At 37.9% G+C, this 20,124-nt stretch overlaps 1 protein-coding gene across 1 annotated transcript in view; it reads left to right on the forward strand.

The window, feature by feature from the left end:
- Positions 1-209: 209 nt before the first annotated feature.
- The window catches only part of LOC108724304 (rho GTPase-activating protein 20), a 243,266-nt gene continuing 223,351 nt past the window's right edge, over positions 210-20,124 (forward strand). The window contains exons 1-2 of the mRNA XM_018450621.1: positions 210-650; positions 770-1,143. Of these exons, the coding sequence (XP_018306123.1) occupies positions 952-1,143 (192 nt within the window). The 5' untranslated portion in view covers positions 210-650; positions 770-951. The remainder of the gene's footprint in view (positions 651-769; positions 1,144-20,124) is intronic.

Raw genomic sequence — 20,124 nt, forward strand, 5'->3', positions numbered from 1 at the left:
TTGGGCTCAGTGCGGCTGGTGTTGGTACGGCTCCTCGCACGCATTGACGCATCGACGCAACGCTAGTTGCGAAGTGTGGCGAGGAAAGGATGGAGGGGTGAAGCGCGACGGCGGTTAGTGGTGGCCGGCAGGCGGCACGACGACGGACCGCGTGGTAGGAGGCTGCCGCGATTCAATTTCAGTCGAAGCGCGTCAGGCAGACCGAGCGAAGTGATCGCCAGGGTAGCGAAAACGAGAGAGTCGGACAGGCATTCTCTCCTTCCCGCGTCTCGATATTTTGAATCCTCGACGAAAAGACGGATAAGAGAGGAAAATAGACGCGCTCGTGCTATGGCCCGCATGTCACGCGTGGTGTGTGAATCCGCAGGTGCATGAACGTGGCTACGTGTGACGTGCGACTGTGCATCGTCGGCTCCCTTCGCACGTCTTCGTCCCCTCTCCTCCCCGTCCAGTCCATTCGCATTCGCGCGAAGGAGGCTTGTGTGCGTGAGTGTGTACTTGAGCTACTCCAGCATCCAGTCGGTTTTTACGTCGCGCGCGCGCTCCGAGTTCGTTTCGTCGCGAGATTCAATCCAAGATTGTCATCTGGATTGTAATTCAAACGCGAGATACTTCCGGGAGTTCCGAGCGGGAGAGCGCGAGCATACGCCGTTAGTCTCGGTGATCGCGGGCCGATTTTGAAAGATGTAAATGGCGACGAAAACGTTGGAGCATTTGCCACACCGGCTCGTGCGGACGAGTGATCAGTGAAACCGTGTTTCGTTTCCAGGGTGAAACCTGGAGCGTTCGAGATGGACATTGGCGAGGACACAACGTTTATTCGAATAATCACGTAATTGCGACGACACTGCACCGATGTGCCATCCTGCCATCGGATATACGTATCACCATGAGCAGTGAGAGCGGCTGCTAGGAAGGACAGGGATCCTGATCGACTGCGTCCGATCGAGAATGGAATTCGGGGGCTACAAGGGCACAGGACCCCACATCAGGTTGCGCCGTCGCTCGAAATTGGGCAGACGGCTCACCAGGAGGCTGTCCCTCGTTGCAAAAATGCCGGCTGCGATTCTCAGCAGGGCGAACCCACCAGAGCCAAGACCGGTCGAGATCACGGCGATTGCACCTGACAAGACGCAGCTCACGGTGAGTAAAGTGCTCTGTTGACTCACAAACATGCCCGTTGATATCGCTTGAATGATAATCCTTCCTGGACGTTAAATCTTATACATATATTCGTAATTGAAAGATTTGGTATCGGGAGTGAGTGTGCTCGACATATTTAACAGATATTTAATTGACTAATTAATGATATATCGAAATAAATTGCATATAACATGTATATTGATCATGATATAAATTACAAATTGTCTTGTGAGTTTTTATACAGGGTGTCATTTTGTCACAAATGTTGTGTCTAAAAATTGTTTTGATCCCCGCGTGCAAATCTAGCCCAAATGTATTTTAAATATTTATAGATTCATTGTAATTTTGACAGGCAATGTTATTACATATTTTTCAAAAATATGTAATTTTATACTAAGAAACACTCCAAATAAGAGTTGTACGATACTTTTATTTGGAGTGTTTTTTTTGGTAAAGTTGCAACTTTTAAAATATTTACCTTTTAAAATTATAATGAATTACCGTGTATAAATATTTAAAATACATTTTATGCTAGAATTGCACGCGGGAATGAAAACAATTTTTATAGGTACAACTATTTGTAATAAAATGAAATCTTCGACCTTGAGCACTATTCCGCTCGTCGCGAACTGTGAAAGTACTTCCGATGTAATTATAAACAGAACCGATCGCGGGAGAATACATATATCGTTGTCTCGATTTTACTTGCTCTCGCCGTTGACATTACGAAGAATACAAGCATAAATTTGTAGCAGGAAGCCGGCGCAAATTCCAAGGTAGAAATCAAAGCGTCATGGGCTTCAGCGATTAATGTAGCGGTACAAATATATCGAATTTACACATTATATACAATACATGGGAGTAAGAGGGTAAGGAGTGTTACCTTCAATATTTAATATTCTCTCTGCAGGGAAATTCTTTACACTTTTTATTCTCGTATCTCGCGGTCCGCTGGTTTGTACCGCTTTCGCGCGCACATTGTCAAATATATTCTCTTTACAAAGTTCGCATTCTGCTTTCAAAATTATGATTGACATAATTGATACAATTAGATTTCAGACATAGCGATAAAAAGTACACGTCGACAATTAAATATGTAGTCTCTAGTGAAAAAGAGGTTGCAAGCGCGAAAAGTAAAAGTCGCATCAATTATATATTATTACACTGTGAAAAAAATGTACTAAATCTTAATACGTACTTTTTTATAGTATTAATTAAACATTTATTTATAGTAAATAAATATTTATTCATTAAAAAAATAAAGTTAAATCAAATTAATGATTCTTGTACCAAATAAATATATGTTTAAATTTCATAAATATTTACTCACTTATATTATTCAAATAAATATAACATGATAAGTACTATTCTCAAATAAATATTTATTAATATTTAGTACATTTTGTCAGTGTACATGTATCTTAAATATGAATGCCGCATAAAAGTTCTGAAGGAAGTAAGATATATAGAAAACCGGAAAAATCGCAAAGAAACATATTGAGATTTTTGTCGGGATCAATATACACGTATTCTCACGGCTCTTCCTCAAGTGAATCGGATAGAATTATTTCGCGTGACGCGGATAAAAAGAGCACTGCGGATGCGTGCGAATTAATGCAATGTAACGTCGTTTTCACACTTGCTCTTTCGCGCGATGCACGCGAGGAAGCAGTTTTATCCGGGTGCCATCGAGGAGAGAAATAAATCTCCAGCCTCCCGATACATGTCGGCTTCCCTCGCGAGTTTCCGCCGCGATTACGATGAAGGAAGTGCCGGATACATGCTCAATCGCGGGCGAAGGAAGCGCGTCGGCGTCGGCGTGTATACACGCGTATTGCGTCGTACGCTGAACTCCGACGTCTTTTCGTACGTAATCGATCGTAAGAAGGAAAGCGCGATCGATAGCCGGAGCTTTCTATTCACGCGCGAAGTCGCGATTAATGAGCGACATGTCTTTCTCTTTCTTTTTTTTATCTTTTTTGTCTCGTTCTCGAAATCTCAAACTGGGTCAGCGATTTAGCGTGGGTTGATGCAAAATCGATTCGATTTTATGGCGCATCTAAAGGTACTGTCGATAAGCACGATTATTGCAGTCGGGATTATGACAACTTCTCCTTTTTCGAACTCTTTCAGATTTAATCTATTTGCTATTAAAAAAAAAAAAAACCACAGAAGCGTTTGAATATTTTGTGAATTGCACATTAAATAAATATGTTTAAAAAATACTTAAATACATAAATTTTGAGAGCTTAAATGAAACAGTGTCTTACATTTCTGACTTTTTCGAGTCTAATAATTTTATAGAGAAATTATATTTTGAAATTTGGGTTTTGTATTACGCATTTATATGACTTCAGTCACATTTTATCGAACTTATGCGTTTATATTATGCAAAAATTTATGAAAATTTGTAGATGATAAATGTAATTTATTTACGAAGGAAAATTGTGCAGAAATATAAAACGCTAAAATTTAACATAAAATTTATACAAGAAGCAATACACAATGCGTTCAATAGACATTTTCACGAAGAATTAATTTTTTTAATTTAAAGGAGAGGTTGTTGAAAAAGATTCTACGTAATATACATCAAAGGAATTGTGACGTACAAAATTTACGATTCAAATACGAGCTAATTTAGATCAATGTGTAATAATTAGCACGTGTGACGGTGTGGACGTAATAAAAATAATCAAGAGACGAGTTAACGGTATCAACTATACACCTGGGTACTTAAAGTAGATTGCCGTTTCGCAATTCACTCGTAACTCTAAACGTACGGATAATTGCGCCGACGCATTCGAGCAAAAGAGTAAAAGTCCGTGGTCAGTTATAAATGCCAATATTCAACCGCAAAGGGTTAAAGGAGATTCCATACACAGCGCGCACGTGCGTTTGTGTGTGACACGAAACGATAATCGCCAATATTATCGCTAATACCGCGGACCGTTGAGCCGACAAGCTCTTAGCGAGATCTCTCGTCGATCGCGTGATAAGTACGTATGATTTATGTCGTAATTACGCCCGATTATGTCTGCGTCTGCGTATATTGTGCGGGCTGTCCTCAGAAAATAATTTGTTACGATTTCTCACTGTTTATTTTCCCTTATTATCAGCTAAAGGTTATCGTTAAGATTTTTCTATCTCGGGATATGTAAATGCAAATAACTAGCTAAATTAAAACTATTTTTCTATTCTGTGGGGGATATTGTATCTACTCGGGTTGCAATGTGAATTCTTAATTGAAGTACAAATAGAGAATTAAAATAGTTTGAAAATTTCTTGGAAAATTATGTTGGATTTGCAAGAAATTAAAAATATTAAGTTAAATGTATTAGAAACGTATTGTTTTTTTTTACATAACAAAATTGAAAATAATATTAGGAGATATGCTTCTATTAATCGCATTTTTAATTACTATATTAGTTCTTCTATTTTAATATAAAATATTCTTGATAACAAGTTAAGGGAGTATTTTAATCTAGAGCATGAAAATGTGATACGATTGTGTTTAAAGTTTCAAATACAGTTACAATTAAAAAAATAAAGATTTATTTTTAATATCAGCGGGTACTCTCTCGGACTACAAAAAACAAATATCTCTTCTAACTCGAAATGCGAATATTTTTCATTTTTTTCTATTCTACGCTTGATAAGAAGCTTAAGCATTGACAGAGCGCATTAAATGGCCTATACGATACGCTTAAAAATATCTGCATCTTTATTATTTTGACGAATATCGATAAAATCTTTTGGTATCTTATTTTAGGATTTTAAATATTTAAAAAATGTAGAAAAGAGAAAAATTGATATTTTGACATTCTAGAATAACGTGTGTCTTAAGACGTACTCTTAAATCTCCGTCTGATCTTTACAGCTATTTACGAAAGTATTTGAAGTGTCTTGAAATATTGGCGTGTGACGCAAGGGCGCGTTCGACGTTTCTGCAGTCATTTAATTAGTTGTACAATTATGTCATGTTGTCCTGGAGACGGAAAGCTATTCCGGATGAATTATATAACATAAATAGTGTCGTATGCATGTAACAAAACGCATAAGATATCTTGATATATTACGGATAAAGATAATCCGTTTAAAGTACAGCAGAGATTTATGAAATGGATCACACATACATATGTATATTATTATATTTCATATTTGAATTTTTAATTTTTGTATTTATTCTGCATAATCTTCCTTCGCAAATAAATGACATATTTATCTTTTACTTTTTATAAATTTTTGCATAATATAAACGTTACTCTATAGACTGAACAAGTTTGATGAAAGTATGTGAAGTCTACACAAATGCGGGCATTTTGTAATGCGACCGTAAGGTGTTTTTATATCGGTCATAAATACCATAGGAGGGAGAGGGGATATCGTGCATCCTTTGCAGACATTATTTTTTCGGCTAATCGACGCGAGGAATACTTAAAGGTTATTGACTCGTTCCGCGAACGCGAAATTCACTTTCGATTCTCGAGGAAAGTAACGATATTAATCACATTGTTTCTTGATCGTGTTGATTATGTCTTCGATTTTTTTTCACTGTTTAATTCAAAATAGCCATCATGAATTATGGTAGAAAATCTTTTTATTTGCATATATGTATATATATTTTTTTAATTTTAATTACATCCCTTTGAAAAATGTTGTCAGCAATATAATCTTGAATGTAAATTTGCACGTGTTTCAACTTTTAATATTCGGATTTTAATTAAAATGAATTAATTATCAGCGAGTTAAAACTCCTAATTCGCAGTTTATGTTCTTATTGCATACATATACCTACCAATGAAAAACGTGGATCAGTGAAACTGTAATGTATCATACGGGCGACTGTTGCTCAGTGTATCTACTTACGTAAGTTATTGTGATAATAAAATTCTCACCTTTATTACGTATGTTCGATAGTCTCTGAGAGATGCGAGTTTCATTCTAGCTATTATGGTCATTCTTAGACAGGAAATTGAATACAACTCGCCATCATGGCATCTTTTTTAGCAGTTAGGAAAGGTTAACAGGATGGTCGTTTAGCTGAATAGAGAAAGTGATGTTTGTGTGATAGCGTTTATGGTGCCGCGATTAGAATGTTGGTGCTAGTTATGTCGGTTTTATCCGACAAGTTTGATTCTCACTCATTACATACTTGTTTATTAGCCGATATACGTATCCGTATATGCGAACAGGAACGGCATGGCAAAAGTATTTTCATTTGATTTGCGACTAATATCGTATTATTTCATTCGCGCTGACAAGTAAATTATGCCTGACGTGGTAAAGTTCTCGAGTTATTACCTGAGGTTAGGTTATGTACAGTTTTACTTATGTACAGTTTTTCATTCGATCTGAAATAATATACTGTTGAAAGAGCATCGTTCAATATCGGCATTAATATCATATTATTAAAATATCATTTACGAAAAAGATTTCTCGTGTAATATTTTTCCCTTTTTGGATATACATAGGTCGTCTGAAAAGTTTTGAGCCTCAACATGAAGATGGCATTACTTGTCAAAACAATTTTGGTACTATAATCGTACATACTTTGAAAGATACCTGCGAAAATTGTAGCTACTTCCGGCGCTTAGTTGTTATTTGGCACAGTCATTTGTGCCATTTGTGCCAGTCAATGTCAATGTTTTTGTAAAAATGGAAAAAATCGAATATCAGCAGTCGCCATGATAAACATTCACGAATTGCGGTTCGAATTAATTGATCATCCATCGTATTCACCAGATCTGGCCCCCAGCGACTTTTTTCTGTTTCCTAGGCTCAAAGTTTGGCTCGGAGGACAGAAATTTTCATCGAACGAGGTCATCGCATCCATAGACGCCTATTTTGCAAAGCAAGACGCTCAGTATTATTTGAATGGATTAAAGGGGTGGGAGCATCGCTGGAAAAAATGTATCGACTTAAAAGGAGACTATGTGGAAAAATAAAATTGAATTTGACCGAAAAATTACTTGTTTCTATGTTAGGCTCAAAACTTTTCAGACGACCCTCGTATTTTAAGTAATTTATGTAAATTGTGAAATGATTATGGTGAGTATTTGCATCGAAAAATAAATAAAATTCAAAAGTCAAGTTGTTTGAACTTCATATACAGGCATATGGATATTTAATAGCGTAATTTAACGAGTTAATTTTAATAAATAATTTAATTTAAATCATATAAAAATATATATTTTTTATATAACTAACTTTATTTTCATATAACTTTGTACAACTATAATCTGTTAATCGTACGTATGATTATCCAAGTAAATGCGGAATAAGGATTGAACAACTCTTAAGCGAGATATTAGATTCATTCACTATACGAGAATATGTAAATTGTACGATTGTTCGATCATCGATATGAATGGTTGGAAGAGATAATTCGTAACGTGAACGAGTGAAAGCAGTGCTCGAATTAGATCTCCATCCACGTTTATCGCAATATGATTAGGCCGCGCAGTTATACCAGTTATATTTACCTGTACTTTATTGAATCTCGATGCGTCACACACCTATCAATTACTACATATACATCTTTGCGTTCTTACGCGTATATCTCTAGACTGACTCTCGTTACTGGCTGAGTCAATTAAGCTGAGATAAAGAACGTTGCTGGAACGATATTGAGTCGCGATGATACATATTAATATCGGGTTTCTTAAAAAAGACGATGTATCATTACAGTTGATTTTATCAGTGAGTATCAGTAAAATTGAGTAATTTTACGCGTCATAAAATTTTATAGAAAACAATTCAATTCTTTATCCGTAAGCTTCTTCTTTCGATTTGTTTTCTTTGTTAATTTTCAAAATTATTTATTTTCAACTAAATGTTTTAATAATCATCTAAAATTTAAATGAAATGTGTGTGTTGGTATAATTGTTCTAAAATGATGGACTAATGAATGTGAGTTTTTACAGTATTATCTCCAATAATAATATTTTTTGGTTGCCTTTCAACTTATGTATTCATGTTTTATGTAAACATTGTCAATTGGAATTCGATCGTTAACACGAAACTCTTCTGTAATAAGTATAATAGTATTTTTCTACGAAGAGAGAGACTGTATTTGCTGAAAATATTATGACCAACGTCATAATGTTCTTAAGATGTTATATTTTTTTTTTTTGAGAGATGATTTGAACAAGGACATCGAAATTTATCTGCCAAAATTTTAACCGATTGTCCTGTTTATTGAAAATTGCAGGTCGATTTTGTAAATGTTTTTTTTTTCCGAGATATCGATAGTCGTCGATTATGAGAGCTAATAAAGAACATCTTTAGGATATTTTCCCAGAATATTGTCCTATTATTAGAAGGCAGATAACGCGTAAGTCATGGTTGCAAAATCAGTTGTCGATTTGTGATGCTTTTTTTCCGTCAACTCTTTGGATCTTTGTGCACTATATTCGTTTGTGCGTGCCGCGCGTGCTGCTAATGTCCCATAATTACGCACGCGGCGGCAATTCGAGAAATGCTGTTTGTAAGTGGTCGGAATGCGAACGTAGCGAATAATGACGTATGATAAGTTTCGATTTCGCCGAATGCGGCGACTTTGAATCTTAGAAATTCCTCGCGCTTCGCAATACTCGCGTGATAGTTAATAACTTTATCGCGCTGTTACGATTTTTAACAAGTTCTTAAGTAAGCGCATTTCGACATTTTCCAGCAACTTTGGCAAGAAAAATAGGACATCAAAAAGAGGCAATATATTATACGTGTTTTCATATATTGTGTGTATGTGTGTCACTAAATTGAAAAAAAGTGAAGCAAAATTTTCAGGAAGTAGTCCATGGTTCTAAAGTTGGCGAAGTTTTCATTGCACGGACTTACATCACGCTTGGAGGTGTGTAACGAGCGGTAACAGATTCAATAAAATTACTTCAATTTTTTTTTTAATCTGAAATTTCAGATCACTCATTTTTTTAAGGATGACGGGCGTCATCTCTGAAGTTTATCGCTCAATAATCTGTCTCGATTTTACTTTTCAAGAATCACGCTCAAGAATTTTCGTTCAAGTTGCTTTGATCAAATTGAAAGTTTATGTATATATACATACATACACACACATATATATATATAAAATTTTAAAGGCGTTTAAAGGCATTTTTCTCCTATTGATTGTGTATATTTCACATGTACGGTCCTATGAGAGTTTTAGTTTAAAATAATTTCTTAAATTATGATATGGAATCAAAATTTCTTATTTTGAAATTGAATATAAAATTGTAAAATCGAACGAACTCACCGAGTGAGGTTCGATTAAAATTATGCTGGTGGTTTTGTCCGTATGGATAATGCATTCAAAGTTCCGGAAAAAAGATTTTCTTCACAAAATCATTACAGGCGATGAAAAGTGGATTCTTTATGATAACCCTAAACGTAGAAAATCATGGGTTGATCCTGGTCAACCTTCGACATCGACGCCAAAGCCCAATATCCACGCCAAGAAGGTTTTGCTCTGTATCTGGTGGGATTGGAAAGGTGTGTTGTACTACGAGTTGTTACAACCGGGTGAAACAATCACGGCAGACCGCTACCAACAACAATTGACCAATTTGAGTGATGCATTAGAAGAAAAGAGGCCATTTACTGGCCAAGGACGTCATAAAGTGATCTTGCTTCATGATAATGTTCGACCACATGTTGCGAAAGCGACTCAGGACCATATCTTTGCGTTAGGCTGGGAGCTTCTTCCGCACGCGGCGTATAGCCCAGACATGGCGTCTTTCGATTACTACCTATTCCGGTCGCTGCAGCATCATTTGGCTGATACACATTTCGTGAGATTAGAAGAAATACGAAAATGCATTGATGACTTTATCGCTTCGAAGCCGGTGAGTTTCTATCGTCAAGGAATTCGCAAGCTACCCGAAATATGGCAAAAGGTCGTTGATGCAAATGGAGAATATTTCGCTGATTAATATTTTTTCGTTTGTTTTTGAATAAAGATTGAATTTTACAAAAAAAAGCTCAGAACTTTTTTGTACACTTAATATTATAGTAGTAGCGTACCCGCTACGCGCTTAGCCAACAGTTTTAGAAAAGATGATAAAACTGAAAATGGCGGCATAGGCGCCACCGGTCCCCTGCGGCCCTCTGTCGATCTGCCATTTCATTTGTTGAGAGAAAAGAAGCAGATCGCCCAAGAAGTTTTTCCGGGTGGGGTAGATAGAGATATATTATCTGTGGGTGGGAAGGATCTATACGGACAAAACCACCAGCATAATTCCAATCGAACCTCACTCGGTGAGTTCGTTCGATTTTACAATTATGTTTTGTGGTTTTGTCCGTATGGATAATGTAAATGTTTAGAAGGCGATTTGTCTCCTTCAATAAGCGAATGGTTGATCTTGTATTCGTTATTATTTGTTCAGGTTGTGTAACTTAAAAACAAAGCAAGTGGTCGAGATATCTGAATTGATAACAGAAGTCTAAAGTTTAGTAAAAACTTATCAAGAAACGCTAGTAATAATTATAAAAGATAATAATATCTACAACGACTAGAGCCTTAACTTAAACTAGAGCTTGTAAATGCTTGTACTCTATCGCTTGAGAATTAATACAACGAAGGAACGACGCGTATATGTGTGAAGTAAAGAAAAAACAAACTTGTAATACGCCAAACTTAGAGCTATGTGGTGAACATATAAGAGAAAAGGGGCACTTAATAGAACATTAAGAGCATAGAACTGAGTTACTGAACTCTTCTGAATCTATAATCGGATGGTTGTAAAAACGTGTGAAAACCTGCGACGATCCCGTCCAACCTGCCGCACGCTTTATTAATTCCATTGTTACCCCCTTTTTAGCTGTCGAAGAGATAGAGGCGTGGCGCATACTATGCGATTTAAATAAGTCAGTTCTAATCCTACAGTCTTCTAGGCCCAAGCGTATCCATCGGCTGATGATCTGCTGCCTCACTGCCTTATGGAGTCAAACGAAAGATATGAAGAAGGCGTCGCCCGAAAAAGACCTAAAGTCCTGGATTACATTAAGATAATGCTTCACTAATCTGTAAATGCACAGGCTCTCGTTCTCAAAAGGCGAGAACGAGAAAAAAGGTTGCGGACGCCCCGGAGCCGAAGTCTTAATACGATCTGGTACCCTGATAATGAGTTTGTCGCTCAAACTAATCTGAGATAGTTTGAAAGACGCCAGCGTTTGAACGAGCTGGCCCGTACCGAGAACGAGGAGTAGGACTAATTTCTTAGAAATAACTTCGAGAGAAAGCGAATCGTAAAGAAAAAAAATTTCGAGTCTCGCGAGACCAGAGCCGGGTCCCAAACGTAATCGTATCGAGGCCGAGGAGGATTAAGAACACTTACTCCCTTGCAAAAACGGGTTATCAACGCATGGTTTCCGATTCCGCTATGCGTGATGAGTGAAACAGCGCTCCGGATGGTGTTAATCGCTAAGTAGGACATTGTCCGTTCTATCTCTCGGGTCAGGAAGCTCAAAAATTGTGAGGAGCTTGGTGCAAAGGGAGAGATCCTTTCGGATTGGCAATAAGACCACCAGTCCCTCAGAGGCTTTGTATATTGACGAATGGTTGAATCCGCTGTTGAGGCTAGCATAACATCCAAGGTCCCTATTGGGACCTGGCGATTAAGGAAAGCTAGCTGGATAAGCTCCCTGTTGCCAGGGAAAGTGTCTTCCAGGCCGGATGTTGGATTCTGAAAGGAGAAGAAAGTAAATCGTGAGATGATGGAAAAATTATAGGCTCCTCGGTCAAAAAGTGACGAAATAAAGGGAACCAGGGTTACGATGTACCACTACGACTCCCCTCGCCTTATCATTCACAATTTTCCGAAGGACCCGTTGTAAAAGAATAAAAGGCGGAAAAACAAAAAAGTTTATATCCCCCCAAGAGAGGGTGAAGGCATCTACTGCTACAGAACCCGGATCCGGAAACCATGACACATAGGAAGTACATTTAGTGTTAATAATTGATGCAAATAGGTCGATGTCAAAAGGTTCGAATTGTGATAACGACCATTCGGTGTCAGGACTCACTGCTCTAGATTCTCGATCGGCGATAGAATTGTCAATAGACGCGATGTAAGAAGCAAGCAGGAGGATATTGCGCTCCTCGTACCATGTCCATATCTGTTTTGCTAAAGACATTAAATAAGGATACTGGATGGATCCGAAGCGGTTAATATATGAGATAGCTATCGTATTGTCTATGAAGAAGAATATTGTAATCAGAAAGATCTGAGGTAAAGCATTTTAAGGCATAAAATGCAACTTTAAGTTTGAGAAAATTTATATGAGCCGATTTTTCCTCCTCTGACCACTATCCATGTGTACACAAGAGGCGCCCTATCCTGATAAGGATGCATCTGAGAATATTTCTCGAATTGCTGTACCAGAACGAAAAATACGAGCCTGGTTGGTGTTCGATAAGATCCTAGTCCACCATTGGAAATCTCCCGCCAAGTGTGGCGAGATTTTCATCTTAGCCATAAAGTCTCCATCTGACTTCAATAGTGTCAAAAACTCTCTCTCGAATTTTCTGGTGTATAATAGACCGTATTGCACCGCGGGACAGATAGATACCAGGGAGCCAATCATGCTCGCAAAGTCTCTGATCCAGCATCTGGATTTCGATTTATAATTCAAAATCATCCTGAGCAGAACAGCCCGACGCTTCGGAGGGATTGTAATCGACTGCGAAATAGAATTGAAAATAAATCCCAAGTACTTGCACCTTTATGTGGGAACAAGCTGCGATTTTGCAAAATTAAAAAGGAAAACTAAGCATTGAAAGGAGATTCAATGATTCAACTTTCTGATTCTGTAAGGCCTTCTCCCGTGATAGGCTGATAAATAGAAAATCGTCTAGATAGACGACCGAACAGAAACCCTCCTTTCGCAGTTTTGTCACGACTGGTTTCATAATTTTTGTAAAAATGTATGGCGCAGTGGAGGGCCGTAAGCTCATACGTCACGCCTCGCCACTGGCAACGAAGAAAATGCCGACTTTCCTGAGCAATAGATACCAGTAAGTATGCATCTTGCAAATCCAGGGTTGACATCCATGAATCCTGGGTCATCAATTGGGCAACCATGCGCCAATCCTCTGACTGGAAATGAGGTGGTGACAGAAAACAATTTAAATCTTTTAAATTTAAAATAAATCGCATTCCCCTGATGGTTTCTTAATAAGAAAGAAAAGGGATAAAAATTGATTTTTTGAGGGGGGATGGCTACTATAGGCCCCCTTGTGAGCAACCGATGAATCTCTATATCGCATGCTTCAGCCTCGGTTACTGAAAATTTCGGTTCCTGCAAAAAACTACGAGGTTGCGGATAACTTAAAAAGGGGATATCGTAACCATGTATAGCGTTCAACACCTCCGAGTCACGTGTCAATTTTTTCCAGTGCGCAAAATAACGCGATAATCTTCCGGCAGTTCTTACTTCATTTAGCGGCGGGACCTCGTTCGGGAGTGAGATCGGCGGCGGGAGCTCTGTGAGTGGCTCGACTTTCGTGTAGCCTCTGAGCTGCGAGCCGAGGTCGCCGCCTTCCGAATAGGGGCCTTGGTTTCCTTCTGTATTGGCAGTTGTTTGAGAGGCTGCTGTTGGATCGGTTGGAATCGTGTTCTAACTGACGTGTTCGAGCCTGAAGAATATCTCGAGAGATCCTTGCCCGCTTCTTCGCACGCCTGTGCCGATTTAAGGCCTTCTGCGAAAGATGAACCGAAGAGCCATTCGTCGACTAATGACACAGCCGCTGACTTTCCCACATATGTCGGGCATGGTTTGATAACGGACTGCCTGGCAAGAGATAACCTATATTGGTGGTCAGCCAGCAGGTGGATACCTTCTGCCAATTTTGAAACAGCGTTTCTTATGTCTGTTTGTAAAGCCTGATCTTGGTAGGCCTTCAAGAGGTCTGACATGCTCAAGCTGAACGCATTAAGGCAAGCGCCAACCTGCTGCGTCTTCATTTGATATTCATCACGTTTCAGGACACTATGATGCTTTGCTAGGGCTGACCTTAATTCGACATTTAATTTAGGGGGACCCAATCCTGTTAAATTTTTCTTGAGTTCAAATTTCGATAGTAGGGTCGAGCGAAGATCCTCTTTCAGGCCGGATCGAACCTCATTCCTCGTGGAATCCAGAATCACTGCGTTCTAAGGGGACTCCATTGTAGCTGGCTGTTCCCCGAAAAACTCTTTTGCCAAAGAGGTGTCATTTTCTTTATTTGAATGTTGCGGAACCTCGAGGATCGACTGGAGGTCGAAACTCACCTTGGGAGGCGTGATGCTCTGGAACGAGAGAGAAAATGGCATGGTCAGATAGAGCAATCGGTTATGTTCCTTCTTTAACTTAACGAAAGAATGTACCTGGTTTGTCGCCCTGTTCTGAAGAACCATCTGCTCATCTGCCTGCTCTGAAACCTCTGGCTGGGAGACTGCTGTCTCACCTGCTAGGGAAGGATCAGTGTTCTCTGTCCCGATGTCCGGGACGAAGCTGGAAACAGCTGCTTCCGAAAATCTCGAACTAGAGTGCTCTTTCATAAAAGCGAAGATTTCGTTAAGAGCGAAAGCCAATGCGTCGCTGCGTAGCGATGGAACGGGAGACTCGTGAAACGTGAAGTACTGCACGACCTAACCTCAGTAAACGCTGCCTCCTGCGCCGCATGCCGTCCGGAATCACGTGAAACATTACTTCGATCACGCTCCCGCGATCGATTTCGCGAATAATGGCGATGTTTATGCTTATGCTTCGGCATTTCCGAACAAGAAACACAAGAAATTAACCGAAGCGTAAAATACAAACTGTTAGCTGCGCGCAACAGAAACACAATGAAATGGCGGATCGACAGAGGGCCGCAGGGCAGGGAACCGGTGGCGCCTATGCCGCCATCTTCAGTCTTATCATCTTTTCTAAAACTGTTGGCTAAGCGCGTAGCGGGTACATTATCCATACGGACAAAACGACAAAGCATAATTCTTTTAATAACAGTTATATACACAACGCATATATCTTTTTTAAGTCTATTTATCTCCGAAAAATTTGAAATTCTGAATATTTATCGCGCCTTTCACGTTTTTGGTACAAGCATATCGAATACCAGACTCTCGTTGAGCACAATAAACCGCTTTTAAATAGTACCTATTATCTCATTTCCTATTCATCTGTTTCCAATCAGACAATGGGGCGATTGATTCTCGAAGGCTTGCCGCATTTACGTGTCAGAAACTTTTATCTCCTTAACAGAGTTGCCTGTCTCGACAGCAAACATACACTTGGATAGCTCAACACGTACTTACAGAAGCACGTGCATATGCAGCACTTCGTGCACAATATCTCTCACGAGCAACAGGTCTAATTTAATATGATTGAGGTTTAGAAGTTCCTGTCAATCATAAAATCAAAACTTGAAGAATTGTCGATAATAGCCTTCAATCAATGATTTAATTATATAATATATTCTGTAAATGAATAACATCTAAAATGGCACAAAAAATCTAAACAAGATTTTTTAATGCAATTTTTACTAAATATTGTGACGCAATAAGATTCATAAAAGTAAAATTAGCTTCAGTATTTTCCTAGAATAGGAGTTACTCTTTATAGGGATATGTTTACGCAAACGCTCCTGCTATCTTATTCTGAAGTTACCAAAGATACGTCGTATTCGTCACCGTGCATAAGCAGAGATCTACAGAGAAGCAAGGATAAAAACATTACGTAAAAGCCACATCGGACTTGTTCGCCGCGTCTCCACCCGATCGGCAGCAAATACGACTATCGTTCTCTGTATACCTTTCCGTCCATCGTGGCTCTAATGGCGAGAGACGGCCGGTGCTCAATGCTAATTTGATTCCCGTGTAGTGCAATCACGACCCTGATTGCCAACGTTACGCACATCACGCGCATTCCTTCGTGCGTGCCCGTGCGCGCGGACTAGTCGTGGCCGGTCTCCATGTTGCACGATTAATTGTCTCTTGCCGTTTGCCACGATCGATTACTTAATGCAGCGGTTGTCCGCACAAGGAGGAAGGAATGTAACATTGACGAGACGCACTCTGTTCGAGTGTAATATGATAACGAGCGCCTGCTAAAAACGAAGCGCGATCAATCTTGTAGATCTTGTCTCATACAATTGGCTAATGTCGGATTTGACGAGAAAAATTTGTTGAACATTTGTCATAGCTTTGATCTAGGTTTCTTCTTTTTGCGAAAATAATAACATGGAGATAATACAATATCAAGTTTTCTCCTCTCTTACATATGTATTTTTTATTATGTTGGTGTATACTGTATATAAACACTTTTGAAGATTCTTATTGTTAGAAATATTTATGTAATAAGAATGTTGGTCTTTTTGATTTTCTTTTTACAAAGAAACATTATAGGTCTTTGTCGTAATCATTTTTCAGTTTGAGAAAGAATTCTTCTTGGTTGAAAAAGAATTCTGGAAGGAAAACGGAACTGGATATTGTGTTATTCATCATAAAGCGATCATTCTTCTCGATAAGAAGAAAACGAAATAAGAAAAGGTCTTTTCGCTGTCTGCACATACATATGTACCGTTATTAGCAAGTTCATTCATCGTAAATCATACAAGCGGGTGTAATACAGGTTTTATATTTTCGTCTGACAAATGCGACGACAAATTGGAAACGGTACTTTAAAAGCGAATTCTTCATTCATATTTCTCATTGTTTTTTTTTTCGTAAATTAAACCTTTTTACGACATGATATTGTTATCGTTGATTATTGGTATAAATATAATAATAATAATAATAGTGTGAACTATAATAATAAAGAAAAATGATTAAAGAGCAAAACTTTTGGAAAAGATCCATCTGTAATATTTTAATTCAGTTTTTAATACTTTTATATTTTTGAGAGTTTAATATTACGATTAATATGAATATATATATATATAAATACAAATTAGATATACTATTAGCTAAATTTGCAACATTTAGCTATACACTATATCTAATTTGTTTGAAAATATTATAATTTAACGCAGTATGGTATAAATAAATTGTATACAATAATATGAAAAAGAGAGAAGAGAGAAATGATGTGTGATTCATGCGTAATATTGCATTACGCAGAATAAATGAATTACAATCTTGTTACACTGATATATTCAAATGTTTATGAATGGACGTTGAAACCAAAGTCACAACTTTGTTGGAAGTTATTTTTTTAAAGGTTGTAAGACTTTTGTGATCGAAAACAAAAGGGATTTGAATGCTTTGATAGACTTTTACGCCTGATATACGCCCATACAGATAAGGTCGCTGCAATCTTTCGCACACACACGTGCGTTTACGCGTGAGTACATATGGCGATTTGTATTCGTGAACGCTTTCACGCTCCATGTGGCACGTTACAAATTCCGTCGTAACTTTCGTTATAGGAAATCTGTCGCTCACATATATTCAGAATTGTTCACGAGCTACCTGCATACATTTTATATACGAAAACATTAGAGTTATTTATAAGAACGCCGATCAAACTTTGTGCACGTGTTTAATAAAGACTAGATCTTTTTTGCACACAGCTTTTTATTGTATTACGCTTAATGCCTTAAACTACTCAATTTTCAATTGATATTTTTAAGTTAATTGTGCAAATTCTGAACGCGTTTGTTCTTTTTTCGCGATGGAAGGTTTACCAAGATTGCACGTGTGATGAAAAAGAAATATCGATTGGTAACGTCGAACGTCAAACAAGGAAAAGCTAGCGAGAATCATAAGATCGCGGTTAGCTACGCATCGTTGCGTAACCATACGCGGTGACTTAAATAATTGAGAAAAACTGGGTGTGCTGAGGTATTTATTGTAAGATAGAATCACGTGCGCGCGAGAGACTACCTGGCTCCTTCGTCGGGATTCCTCAGATTCCAGCGGTGAATCGGCAATGTGTCCGTTTATCTCGCGAATTATTTATCCCTTCTTCGTCTATCTGCACCCGCTCGAAATAACTTCGTTCCCTGAACATAATGCTCGATCATAAGAATTCTCGTTGCCAGTTTGAGATTTTCGCGGAGAGAAAAATATCTTAAGCCATATTTGTTAAGTCTCGGAGACTATTAGAATACTTTTTATTCATAAATAATCGTAAGAATTATTAAATAATACAGTTAAAAGAAACATTCTTTTAGCATCTCATTCGTAAAAAATGAAAGATAATCGATATCCTCATATGGTTGCCGCTTGCTGGCGCATTATTGAATTACGCCCGTGTTATCTTCAATCGTAAAGACTTCTGCGTATTACTTCACGTAATGGAATTCGATAAATTTCCGGTGCGTGGTGCACGCAAACGCGTGTAACGAGATTTTTTTCCCGTCGAGTTCAACGGCCGAGTTAAAGCGCATTGAAAAATGTTATTGCTTTTAGTCGGTTTTCGCACTCTTGTATAATAATGTACATATATATTTATAATTCGTGAGAGCCATTCTGTGTGTAATAACGTATCGCCTTCGCGCGCTCGTTAAGAGATAAAAATTAGCAGTCACGAATAGAAACGTTGAAAAAAAGAGGCCATGCATTTTCCTGGGAGATGGTCAATAAAGCGTACATGGCGCACATTACATCGGAAAAGAGTAGTTACAAGAAGAAAAAAAAAAGAACAGAACCTTGAAGTGTCGTTAGGAACTACATCAACTACGTGTTGTTCGCTGAAAGCGTTTACACGACGTTGATCAAACGTCACATGAGAAAATGCAAGCGATATATACGTGAGACAACCGCCACGGCACATCGCCGCATTGTCTCTCAGTGACAGGGAATGTTGCTTGATATAGGTACACGCAAAAGAGGATTCGCCGCTTGTGTTTCATGTTGTATCCGCGGTATAGTTCTGCACAACTCCATGCATTAGTGATTTTGCAATACCGGCTATCGACGTATGATTGTACTCTTTCCTGTCGCAGGATTCCGTCAGAAATTTTTCGCATGCGATTATTTCTCGCGACGTTTCTTCAGTAGAATAAATCGATGGCGATAATACGTTCTTATCGTTCGTATTGTTAGGGCGATTATGATTGCTATGAAATCTTTTGCGATATGTAATATTTTGTGACAATATTCTTAAATATTAATTTGAATCCTTTAAAGCCTTGAAATGGTTAAAAATGACTAATTGCGAGAACGTTTTTGTTTTGCACATGATCGAAAAATAGCAATAGATCGAAAGATAACAATAGGTCCCTTTAAAGCTTGTTAGAAAACAATTAAAATGTATGCCATCAAGATAGAGACAATGAATTAACAGAGATAAATAACGAGCATTTTGTAATTTAATGGTGTGTGGACTTTTAGGTCAGGTACGTAATGAAAAATGCTTGGCAAAAGTATTCCCGTAATTACATTTGTTCGTTACAATGTAAATATACAAATGAATATGCTGTCAAGATATACATCGATTCCTTAAGTATTACTAGGATACAGTCATAAAAATTCCAAACTTTTTTTCCTGTTTCCCTTATTATTCCGCGAGCATTCTAGCAGAATACTCATAGTCAACGATCTATATGCACTACATGTTTCTTTTCTGCACTGTATAACGAAAGTTTGTTTCAAAAATATTTATCTGAATGAAGTTTTTCGTAAATATATTTTAAATGAAAAAATAAATCTGACAATTAAACTGGATATTGAATCAATTATGATCGCTTGCGATTGATATATATTTCAAATATTTGTATTGTATTCTTAAATACGATATATTTTATGAAAATCTACACTGAGAGAAAACGAAATAATTCTAGCAACTATAAATTTGGCAACTTTTGCAATTGAAGTACCTGTAACTAGTTTTACAAAGTAATAGAAACTAAAGTAGTGCTGAATATTATAAAAATATAGTCACGGTAACAAATTGTATGCACTATTAATTGGTAGTGAAATAGTGACTCAACTACAGTAGTTACTTGGACTTCATGCAAATAGATATAACAATTACATTTTTCTAGTTTAGACAAAAATTTTT

This window comes from Mycetomoellerius zeteki, unplaced genomic scaffold (assembly GCF_001594055.1).
Source record: "Mycetomoellerius zeteki isolate Tzet28-1 unplaced genomic scaffold, Tzet1.0 scaffold289, whole genome shotgun sequence".
Classification (NCBI taxonomy): Eukaryota; Metazoa; Arthropoda; class Insecta; order Hymenoptera; family Formicidae; genus Mycetomoellerius; species Mycetomoellerius zeteki.